This window comes from Crinia signifera, chromosome 6 (genome assembly GCF_055691185.1).
Source record: "Crinia signifera chromosome 6, ASM5569118v1, whole genome shotgun sequence".
In the NCBI taxonomy this organism is placed as follows: Eukaryota; Metazoa; Chordata; class Amphibia; order Anura; family Myobatrachidae; genus Crinia; species Crinia signifera.
Window position 1 is genome coordinate 83,716,210 of NC_139222.1, and position 12,717 is coordinate 83,728,926.

Here is a 12,717-nt window from a genome sequence, read left to right on the forward strand (position 1 = left end):
CCCATTATGAGAAATTAATAACTTGTATAGCTAGAATATTATCCAAACAGCTTTGCTGCACAATATCTATAGTGACCATAATATTTTGTATATACATGATATATTAATGATCTCTCCCCTGTAGTTGCCTGTTTTATTGAATTTACAGATACATATGGTTAATAATATTCAAAGGATGACCCTTGTGCATCGATACACCATTACCAGCATGTCTGCCAAGCATAGTATACCTCCTGGAAGCCATTAACCACAACATCCTTGAGTGCCCTTGCCGTGACTGCTTTCGAGTTTGTCATCTGAAAATGGTGTACTTGCAGGCCGCGTTTGATTTAGGTGAATAAACAGTAATCAGCTGGGGCTAGATCTGTAGGGTGTTTGAGGCAGTGTTGTCACATTGTACTTGCCAAAAACTCTCTCACTTGCAGCGATATGTGACTTGGCGGATTGTTAGGATGGATGACCTAGGTAGTGAAAGTCTCCAAAAATTTGCGGCAATTCATCATGCGTTTGTCTTTTTGATCAGCGTTCAAAACATTGCGCACTTTGTCCACAGCTTGTTGAAGGTCTTTCAGAGCGTGGTTTATCATTAACGTCTTCTCTGCCCTCCTTGAAGAATTTAAACCAGTGGTAAACTGCCGGTGGAAATGTGTAGCTGAGACACCCTACAGAGCCGCCATGTGCCTTTTCTGCGTAGCGTGATAAAATCAGCTTCATTACTTTCTGGACAGACCCTGTAGTCCAAAGATGGTGATACGCTTTAGCTAATTTATTTCTTAGTCTGTATTATAATGTTGCAAATATGCTTTTTCAGAATGTAAAAGGACTTGCACAATATGCATACAGGGAAAAAGACCCTTAAATATATTCCTGTTAACAGTAATGTAGATTGGAGAAGTGTTATTGATACAGTAGCTACAAGTCAGGGTTTATATTGGTGCATTAGAGATGGTGGAACTTATTTCTCTTGCCATCGACCTCAATTTCCCACATCAGGTAGATCCAGGCACCCCCTGCTAATTACAAACTTGTGAAACTTCCCATAATTTGTCACACAATAGTACCCCCAATTCAAATTATGCCACACAGTAGTACAGAGATGGCCCTAGGCATAGGCAAACTAAACAAATGCCTAGGGCATTTAGAATGCCTAGGGGCATGCAACTCATATAACTGAGCCCGCAGCAGCAAGATCATCAGTGTGGGGAGCAGAGACAGTTAAAAGAGCAGTAGTCAGTAACAAAATGGCCACCTTCCCTGGTGGAGGGCTGAAGTGCATACCCAGCCACAGCAGCTCTTGTTCCCATGGGGCTCTGCGGAGTATAACAAAATGAGCTTACACTGGGTGACTCCATGCAGGCAGCCCAGGATTTAATATCTACAGAGTCCAATTTCGTGCTGTGCAGTTGAAGGGGATTGAGTTGTAATAACATGTGATGTATGTGTTAGCAGCATTACTAGGGGGGAATTTTGTGTACAAGGACATTACTAATGTGCAACATAATGCTTAAGGGGAATTAATTAAATAATAAATAAATTAGCCAATAATGAGATGTCAATATTGCGGTGCTTTATGAGTGTAACAAGTGTTTTAAGGCTTGCAGGTAAAAGTATTTTTTGCAAGGTTTTTGAAAATGGTACCAATTTTCATCTACCTCATATTTTATGGGAGCATTTATTTTACCACAAAAATTGCTTGGTATCTTTTTTAGTGTGTGTGATAACTTTAACAGTGATCGCGGATCATGTCATTGCTGCAAATTAATTAAAAGTAATATCCTTATGGTCTGAAAGTCATCAAAAGATGCTCATTATATTCCTAATACAGATAGAGCCACACTTATCTGTGCTCCAGATGTGCCTCAGCATCCCGCCTCAGTGCTCCAATTGCGGAGAATGGGACGAGTGTTCATGTGAGATGTTTCTCTCCCCATTGCTGCGAATGTGGCACCCGAGAACCTCACACGCACGTGCGTCCCATACTTGACGATCGGCTCTGCACCGGAGGCACAAATAAGCGTGGCTCCTCCTATAACAATGGTATAAACAATATTCTACTGTATGTTCGTCTTTACTTTCTTACCTCATTTACATAAACCCAGTGGCTATCCTTGGAAGCAAGATTCGTTTCCACCGCCTACAGGAAGAAAAGAAAAGACGTATCAGTAAACTCACAATAAATGTTATGTTTTTCATCAGCACTTCCTAAAACTGCTTAATAATAGTGTTTATAATGTTGAAGTTAGATCTAAAGCAATTACCAAACATGAATTATAAAATTGTTACTGTTGTCATAAGAGACATCATTTGTTGTTTCAAATGTTCCTTTCAGGACACACTGAGAAAAGTCATTTTTGCTACAGTAAACATAAATACACAGCACAATTAACCAGCAGGTTATAATCACAGCACATTGACATAAGAAAATAAGTATGTATTGCAGACAATCAATTTTCGAAGTCTAGCTTATAAAATATTTATTTCTGTCTCCTGACACCCACTTCGGTAATCTGAAGTACAATGTATGGTACAAAATAAAAATACACAATACAAAACATTGTCAAAGCCAAACACAGTAGTTGGTTTCCCTAACATTTGATCGCTTTGGAGGTAGCAATTATAAAGTAAATTCTATAAAATGATTGGTAGAAGCAGCATCTCCAGCCTTTTCACTTCCTGGCAAATCTGCCCTGAAATGAACTACAATTTTGTGGATCTTTTGGGATACTTTGCACCTCACAATTTTGAAACAATTATTTACAGGTGCAAATTATCACATTCTTTGAGTGCAAAATGCTTCATAACTTACTTTATATAATGTCATATATTATATAGAGAGTGTCAAACTCCTGGTGATAAATAGTTAAAGAATAAAAAGATCACCACTAGTGGGTCAGATAATCTAAAAGTTTAAAATAAGTAGATTTAGAAGTGTGGCTTTGGTAAAAGACAATATATTTCATAATACATTAAAAATACTTCTGATTTATAATAAATAGCACATGTTAAACATGTATTTAATGAATGCTTTCAAAATATTAAAAGTTAGCCAGTTACAGACATGGGGGGTTATTCATATTCATTTGGTCCACTGTGCGAATGCTGGGCGTTCTCATGGTAATGGGGTGGTGGTGACGCTGATCATCGGATGTCAGCTGCCCGCCCATATCTGTCCCAGAGTACAGGCATATGGAAGTGACTTGAAAGGTGCGTGATCCACATCTTTCAATGTTCTGCAACCATTGAAAGATGTGGGAGGTTACCCGCAGAATGCGGATGGATGTTTATGCTAAACATCCATTCGCAGCCTGTGCGGGTGAACCCACGCTGCGAGGGGGCAGACATTTGCAGGATGGGGTTTGGTGGAATCCCAAGCCTGCGAATTCGCAGCCTTGCGATTTATCCAGAATAACCCCCATGGTGTGGTCAATTGCCCTTATTCCGGTTCACTCGCAAAGGCAAATTCCTTCTCAAATGGACAAAACAATAGGCACTGCAGGGGGGCAGATGTAACTTGTGCAGAGAGAATTTTATCTTTGGGTATCTTTGGGCAGTTCTCAGAAAATGAGAATTGTGCATTGTTACTCATTGGTAAGCAATTAACTATAGCAAATCCAAAAACTTGTGATCCCTAATTTTATCAACCAACAGCAATACAAAGTTGTGTCCACACATATCTAGCATCCTTGCACACTAAACAGCCCTTCTAGTCGCACAATGCTTTCTCTTGTAGTGCCACGCATCTTAGCGTGCATCTTTTTTTCATTAAAATGCATCTTATTAGCCAAACGTTGCAAACAGGATGCACAAGATGTTACGGATTAAAATGATATGCCTATAATTTGTGTATGACCACAGCTGTATCTGCATATACATTGCAATGGAAAGCACTGCAACCAGTGGCGTAACTACTAATTTTTCTCCCCCCTGCCACAAATTGAGGGAGCGCCCCCCCCCTGTACCCTCCGCGGCCGGTACCTCCTAGCGCTGGCACTTCTGGCGGGTCCCCGGCTCTGGCTGCTAATAAAAAGTGACACTCGGAAAATGGCTGCCCCCATAATGCAGACAGCTTTTGAGGTATGGGGGCAGCGATTTTCCGTGTGTCACTTTCTGTTAGCAGCCAGCAGGACAGAAGTGCCAGTGGCAGGAGGTAACAGCAGGCGGGGTGCGCGTCGCTGGCAGCCGGGAAGCCAGGCAGCCAGTGTGGGGAACATGTTTAAAAGTAGGAGACGCGTCTCACCTACCCGGCGGCAGGCAGCAGCAGGGGGAGCGGCCTGGCCACACTGACAGCTAGCCGAAAAACCCGACACAGGAGTAGCCAGCCGCCCGGCTCCCCGCACCCAGAAGCGCCGACGGGCGGACACCAGCAGGTAACTATAGCCCCGCAGACCCCCCGGCGCCCACACCTTCTTAGCACCTCCCCCCCACCGCGGGGGCTTCGGGACTATAGTTACGCCACTGACTGTAACATTCCATTTCATATGCAGGTACAGCCACACATTTTGGGAATAGGATCCATTGTAATGGAAAAATCATTCCACCGAATCACACCATATGCATAAAGAAATGCATTTAAATATAAAGTATATAAAGTACAGCTCTTCCAATAAAGGGTTTATGCAATAGATCAGCAAACTGCACCCTTTTAAATGATTACTGCTTTAAAAATATGGTCAGACTTTGCACACTATTTCATAAGCCGCCAGATCTTTCCTTTTAATTGTACTTCCGGGATATGACCCAGGGGTCAGTCTGCACATGTGCCAGCCATGGATCCTTATAAGGGGAGCTCTGCATAAACATACCAATATAGCAACATCAACTACAGATAAAGATGCCACTGTAAGAGCCTTATGCTTACTGATACATCACAGCCCCATCGCATTCTATGGGGACTGCAGTGCCGGTGGTCCTTGGTATATATCAGCGGACTACTTTCATGCAAATGGAGATTATGGACACAATTGTTGACATTAGTCCATCTTCCCATATACATAAATAAGTTAACATCAGAAGCAAGTTAAATTGGACCCAGGGGTATGTTTTTGGATTGTGAGAGGAAACTGTAATGCCCAGTGGAAAGTCTTGCAAACAAATGGAGAATACGCAAACTCAACACACACATGGCCTGCATTGGATTGGAACCCCTAATTCCAGTAAAGTGAGATCTTTACTACAGTTGGTTTAAACCTTTTTGCATTCCAAGCTATAGTTTTTGAAATTGAACTGTTCAAATTAACATAATACAAATATAGCAAATGGAATAAAAATACAGAATAATATAAAGTGCATTTTATAGTTCATTAGTGATTAAAACAAATACTGTACATTTCATAAATTTTACACTTTCTTTCCTAACAGTTTCCCTTTCTAGGACACTGCAATGTGCAGGTGGAGAGAAATTACACCATTTTGCTTAGGAAGGCGAAATTTTTTGAATATAAAATCTATGTATATAAAATAGTAACTTTTATAGTCCGGCGTGCTATTAGATTAAATAAGACTAGGTCAGCAAATTTAAGTTTAAAGTGTTTAACTTGCAGAACCAGCTAGTATATATCTAGCAAAATACATTTATTTTTTTGCTTTTTAAAATAACCAAGGGCTTTTTTCCTGCTCATGCTATGCCTAGAGGCATGCAAAATAAGGCAATGCTTATTTTACAAACTGGCAATTGACGTGTTTATAAAATAAAAATTTAAATAACCGAAGAGGCATTTTATTATTATTTGTAATGTAATTCCCCACTGTACAGTACATTGCACTTGTACAAACTGCTCATGCTGCACATTGTAACCTACAGTATGTAGAACCCCCATATCCTGTACCAGTCTGCAAGTTTTCAGGCACTTACAGAATTGCATTTCTTTCTGAAACCATTCCATTGATTTCTACCCGTTTATGTAACTAATACTTTAAAAAAGAACAGGCACTTTATATTAAACATTCACCACCCCATTTTAGATGCACTATAAACATGTATACACAGAATATATCTATAAAAACTGAATATATTACCCATTTTCTGCGGGACAATCATGTGCCTTCTCAACTGAAACACTTTCTCATAAATCATGTGTGCAAAGAGGCATTGGTCAATATCCTGGGCCCTTTCAGAAGCTCAGCAAATAGTTTTGCTATTATGACCAGCAATGCCAGATCATTTTTCATGATATACTGCAGTAGACTGGAGGAAGCCATCCAGACTTCTGTCCCTTTAATAAATACAGTACATTCCTACTGTAAATTATATTCTGTATCAAAAATTTGAAATCTGGTGCTCTCCCTTATCCTAAACCCCTGCAATCTAGGTAAGCTTTTCCCTACCCCTCCACCACTAAAAATGGTAAGGCATTAAGAAGTTGTAAAGAGGTAAAAGTAACTCTCAAGGGCAGACACAACAAAATTAGATTATAATTTGAGAAAAATGGATTGTTACACATATAGGTGGAATATTATTGTGAGCAGTATTATAAATGATAAAGCTACAATAAATCTAATCATAAAGCAATCTCCTAACTCTAACAACTGTGACAGCTTTGTCACATAGACCGGTAGATTGACAGCTCTGTATGTCATATTTAGTGGGAATACGGTCACAAGGTCGACTCAATTAAAGTTGACATACAGTGGGTCCAACACTGAAGGTCAACAGAGCTTAGTTTGACACCTGAAATTTTATAGAACTCCGAAAAGAAATATATAGCATACAGTTGCTGCTATTTAATTATCATTAGTGATCAATAATATCGCTGATACAGACATTTACTAGTTGTCATAAAGGAGGCACTAAGGGTTGTTTCACACGGTCCGGCTAAAGCCGGGCGGCGAAACTCCGCACGGCCAAGAAGCTGTGCCGTACAAATTAGTTTACAATGGTCGGGAAGGCCAGAACCCTGGCAGCCGTCCTTTCCAGTAGTGGCAGACGGCTGCAACTAGGCGAATGGACACCATGCTGTCCATTAGTAACTACTGTGTATGGCACGGCTTTTGGCCATGCAGGGTTTCGCAGCCCGGTGTTAGCCGGAGTGTGTGTGAAACTGCCTTAAGCCTGCGGAGATAGAATCCAATACAACATACAGTACTATAACCCGTAGAAGATCAAAGACATAACAAGCTACATTGTTTTTGTGGAGTTAAAAAAATATATATTTTGTAAAATTACTTTAATTATTCTATTTTGTTCAATATACCCAGCTTTAAGAACTCATTGAGTTGTGTGATTTTTAAAATGTGCAAACAAAAATGTCTTGCAAATGAATTACTAGCTCACTGAAATATTTTTTTTTCTCTCCAGAAGTCAAGTTGATAAGAGCACTGCAGAGAAACTGGGATTGTGCAGTAATCTGGCTAGCGGAGAACCTGCTGTCATTATTATTTTTATTGCTTCCCACTTGTTTCAACATACTCTGCATTGGTTATTTGGAGTGCTGCTTGGAAGCAGCATGCGACAGAGCAAACCATGGCTCATCATAACAAGGATTTTCTGTGCCAAACTATCTGACAGAGGTCTCTTCACCATAATGAACTCTCAAGTGCAAGATGCTGCAAATCTGAGACCCATCGCTTCCAAGGAGATAACTAAGTAGTGTTCTGGTTTTAATGTACTCAATTCACAATACAATATGGCCACAATTTGTAGGATGTGCACGGTGTATACAGAAATGTACAAGTTTAGTGTAATGAAACATTACTAAATAGGAGATACTGCTAATAGGCGACAGACAGTAGGTGACAGACAATGGGTCGACTCCCAAAGTCAAAATGCACAAGCTCGACATTAACAAAATGTCGACTATACAGTTGGTTGGCACTGGCAAAAGGTCAACACAAGCAAAATGTCAACATGGCTCTGATCGACATATAAAAATGTTGACATTATTTTTTCACAATTTAAACTTTTTGGGACTTTTCATAATTGACCATTCTCAATTGGAGTCGACATGGATGTTAAAGAAGCAAGCATATTAAGATATGCACTACACTAATTGGGGGTCTTCATGCACAGATGTCGACACTGACACAAAAAAAGTGTAAAAATTCATGTCAACCTTTTCATGCATCAATTTGTTGACCAAAACATATCTATCCTATCCTACCCATTAAATAAAGATTTTATTAATTTTTGGTGCTAAATAAAGGATATATGTAGAACTGTGGAGAAACTATTTCAAAACATCTATGGGACTGCTATGGAACTATGGGACATTTCTTCACCTGTCCTATTTAGAAGGTTTAATAATCTCCCACTTTAATACCATGTGAAACCAGAAGTATATATTATAATACTTCCGCATTTCTATTTATGAATTATTAGGTATATATATTTTCTCTGGCAAAAACTAGACTATTCTATAAATCCAGGCTTTATTGTAAATGTATTATATTTGTACTACCACCTGGTTGAAATATTTATGTCTAATACCCCGGAGGGGTCCTTTGTCCTGCTACATGTATTTTTTTTAAGAGGGGTGTTTTTTATTTAATATAGTCAGCTCCCGTTTGAGCTGCTCCTGGTGATAGAATCACAAACCACCAGCCGCCACCATCCGCTGGAAAGGGGCGCACGCAAATGACACGCTTGCGTGCCCCGTTTTGAAGGAGCCCTCCGCCACCTTCCGCCAAACTCTGCAGCTCCCCAATGCCCCCCCAGCTCCCCCTGTTCCCTGCCCATCTCCATGAAGCAGAAACTGGCAGGGAAAGCGCTCCCCACTGCCATGTTGACGGGGATGCGCACGTGTGTATGTGTGTGAGAAGCTTGCACGTCCCATCAGATAAAGCGGCTCTCTGCCAGCGATCACCAGCTAAAGAAATCTAGTGATTCCCGGTGCTGGCTGAGAGGCGCGCCATCTGTATGTATATTTCTCATACCCACTCTTCATAGACTTCTTCAAAACAAAACAAAGCTATCTGATTTAGTACCAGAAAAAGGCCCATCTGGATTTTATTGCTCTACAAGATAATTGAATTTAGAAACTGCTTGAGCAAATTCCACACACATAATATATACTGTATTAGTCTCATAATATTTTCTGTTCCCGATTGGCTCGCTCATTCAAGTAAACCAATGCCTAATTTTGTATAGAGAAAAACAAACATTTGTGGTGTTGTTATTCATAAATGCTTAAGAAATTAAATGTTGTTTATGGTGTCATACAGGGACTAATACAATGGCCTTCACCATTGTATACAGCAATCTATAAACCATATTATTTGGTGACCTTTCAAATTCTTCATCTGGACAGTGATGACTGAGAATCCAATTTAGAAATTGTTGATTGTTATGCAAGTCTGAGATAAAATCTATTTCTTTGCAGTTGTCAAAGTTTATATTTCATATTAATGACACAATTGAATGTTCTGTTATAGGTATTTTATAGGTATTATACCATAAATAGTGTACAAATATAACTTTATAGGAGCACCCTTGGTAAAATACATTTTCTTTTAACATGGCTGTTTTCACTGCAATTTTGTAAATGTTAATATGCAACTTCTAAAGCAGAAAATGCAAACACATGTTTCGCTGTTAAATAAAGAGAATTAAAGAGGTCCACTATAAAGAGTTCTGCAACATAATTGCATGCTTTCATTTGTAAGACATTTTGGTTTATCATATAGAGAAAAATAATAAACCTATAAAAAATTACCCAGAAGGCAGTGGTGGAACTTGTGGGTGGTGAGTCCAAGTGCAAAAAAATATCATTTGGGTCCCCTTCCTCCACCCCAACCCAAGTTCATAATATGCAACATGACAGTGGGGGACAGGGAGAGACAGAGTGTGATTGCGAGAAAATAGTGGGTGACAGGAAGAGGATGTGAGGGCCAGCAGTGGGGCACTTAGTCCTCAGGGGCCCCGAAACACTGCACCTGCTGCACCAAAGGTAGTACTGTATCTGTGGTCGTATGGTCGACAGTAAAAAGGTCGTCGGTCATTAGGTTTACCACTATTGGTTGGCACATCAAAAATGTTGATGTGAATTAGGTCAACATGAGTTTTTCAATTTAAATAAAAAAAATTCACTTGTTCATACTTTACCAATCCAGTGGACATGTAGGGGGAATATAATAGTGTGCCGAATGCAGCAAACTACTGTGCCCCAAGCGTGACGAGAGAAGTAAGTCATGTGTCCATGTCAACATAGACACCAATGTTTTTTTTTAAATTCATGTCGATCTTTTTAATTTTGGCGTTTTGCATTTCGACATTTTCCTTGTGTCAATATTTTGACTATTTCAACCTACTGTCGACCAAGAGCGTTCCACCTAATGTCGGACGATCTTATAGACAAGTCAGCCCATACCTGTTTATAGAAGTCACCAAGCTGATGATAACTACCTCAAGATTAGTGGGTTATATAGCAAAGGTAACCATAATACATACAGCACTGTTGAAATCACTAATGAATTCTCAGGATGGTGATAGCAGAGGTGATTGCAGAGGGAAAAAATACTTTGAATTGGTTGATATCAACATACATTTCTACAACATATGACTAGAGGAATTATATGTCTAATATAAAGAGATCTACCAATGCTCCACATTTTACAAATCACCTACAGTAGCTGTTGCAAAATATAGTCATTACTAACTGTCACATTTTCAAACTTGCTGCAGTCATTCCTACTATAGATCCACAGGTTGCCTGGAAAGCTTCTTGTACCATTTACATTTTACAGCTTTTTCTAACCTCTGCTTAGTATACATACTGTTTATTTGGCATAGATGTGATATTTCCTTAAAGAACATAATAAATTCAGAGAAAACAATCCAGCAAGATAAATGGAAATCCTGACAAAGTAAAGTACAAGGTAAATTCTTCAATAATCTGACCTAAAATACCCTGAACAGGAAACACAGGTTTTAAATTATCTTCAGAAATATGTATTACAAAGCCTTGATGTTATTTCAAGAAAAGTATATATCCATAAACTGAAGTAGTTCATAATATATAATAAACATAACTATTAATATTAGTTCACACATAGGTGCCAGAACAGGGGGCAAGAGGGCAGATCCCTCCCCCTCCAACAAAAAAAGTGTTTGAGACGCGCTAATCAAAGTACTGGGTCACAGGGCACAGTGTGGCCACCATCTAGGTGTACCACAGGCAGTGTTAGGAGGGACATTGCTCCATCTCCCTACCATAGACCTTCTCTCTCTGCCACCAGGCCTCTCCTACCTCCTGCATCCAGCTTCAGTCCCTTCAGTGTGTGGCTAGCTACTGTTGAGTGGCTCCTCTAAACAGACCAGCCCTGCACCCTTCTCATATCCCACTTCATATATTTCTCCTCTCAGCCCCCCCCCCCCCCCCCACACACACACACACAGAAATGTGTGGCACTGTGGCAAGTAAGCCCAGCTGCACCTGAGGAGGTGACATTCAGCACATGTTGGACACCAAAGTGAAATTATACTGTATCCTGACCCAGCATGCCTATATTCTATGTGTGAGTGAGGCTGTATCTGCATATGAAATAGTGTATTCATGGAAATCACTGTAACATACAGCATTCCGTATGCAGGTACAGCCACAGTCGCACACAGAATATAGGCATGCCGCACATCATTTTAATCATTGGAAGATCCTTGTGTGTCCTGGTATATATACCAATAACAATGCAAATAAGAAAAATTTTCAGCAAAGAAGCAACCCAACTTTAGCAGAACTGGCCAGGAGCTGCATGGCCTATTGAGGCAAGATGTATGAGGAAACATCTGTATCCAAGCAGAGGCAGAGATCACAGTGTTAGCGGCTGTGCGAGTGCTGTCTGCAGGTGGGTTGGTTGTGCAATAGTGTTCAGCATATGTGTAAGGGGCATTACGTGTGTCATGTATAAATGCATTAATATTGTGCGACATATGTGTAACAGGCATTATGTGTGTCATGTGTATAAGGGCATTAATAATGTGTAATATATGTGTAAGGGGCATTATGTGTGTCATTATGAGTATGTAGGGCATTAATAAAGGTTGGCATAATGTGTAAGGGGCATTATGTTTATAAGGACATTAATAATGTGTGTCATGTGTAAGGGGCATTACTGTGTGGTATTATCAGGGGTGCCACGATAAAGGGGTTGGGGGTACAAATTACCCAGGCCAAAGTCTGATGGAAGGGCCCAGTGGGGGTCCCGGGCCCCCTCCTGTTAAGTGACAGCAGCAGCTGCAGCTCTTCTCCTCTGCCTAGCACACACTGCTTTGTGCTGGGTTGGAATGTGGCCATGGAGGTGCTTAAAATACAATATTTTCGCAATATATTTTTTTAAGGGTATAATGTGAATAATGCATAAGAGTAATGTATATAAGGTAAAGTGGTACTACTGTGTGATGTGACATGAATAAGGGACACCATTGCATGATATCATGTGAATAAAGTTGCACTACTGTGTGGCATAATTAGAATTGGGGGTACTATTGTGTGGCCATGCCCCTTTCCAGCAAGAACACACCCCTGTTTTGGCTGTGCACTGAATGTGTGCACTGTTTCTATTTAAAATATTGCGGGTAGGAGCACCAAAATGATGACTGCTACGATGGGTGTTGATGGTGCTGAGAAAGGGGAGCAGGGTCAGAGGCGGAACTAGTGGCGGTGCTAGGGGGCACGAGCCAAAATCTTGCCATGGGCATCATTTAGGCTAGGGCCGGCTCTGTGTAAAGGGATACCAGGAGTAGTATGGGGAACTATAGTATAGGGGTCATTTAGAAATGTGTTTCAG

At 40.2% G+C, this 12,717-nt stretch overlaps 1 protein-coding gene across 2 annotated transcripts in view; it reads right to left on the bottom strand.

The window, feature by feature from the left end:
- Positions 1–12,717, bottom strand: part of GRID1 (glutamate ionotropic receptor delta type subunit 1) — an 854,117-nt gene that overhangs the window by 207,050 nt on the left and 634,350 nt on the right. For both annotated transcript variants that reach the window (XM_083146340.1, XM_083146341.1), the window contains exon 5: positions 2,081–2,134. In XM_083146340.1, coding sequence (XP_083002466.1) covers positions 2,081–2,134 — 54 coding nt within the window. The remainder of the gene's footprint in view (positions 1–2,080; positions 2,135–12,717) is intronic.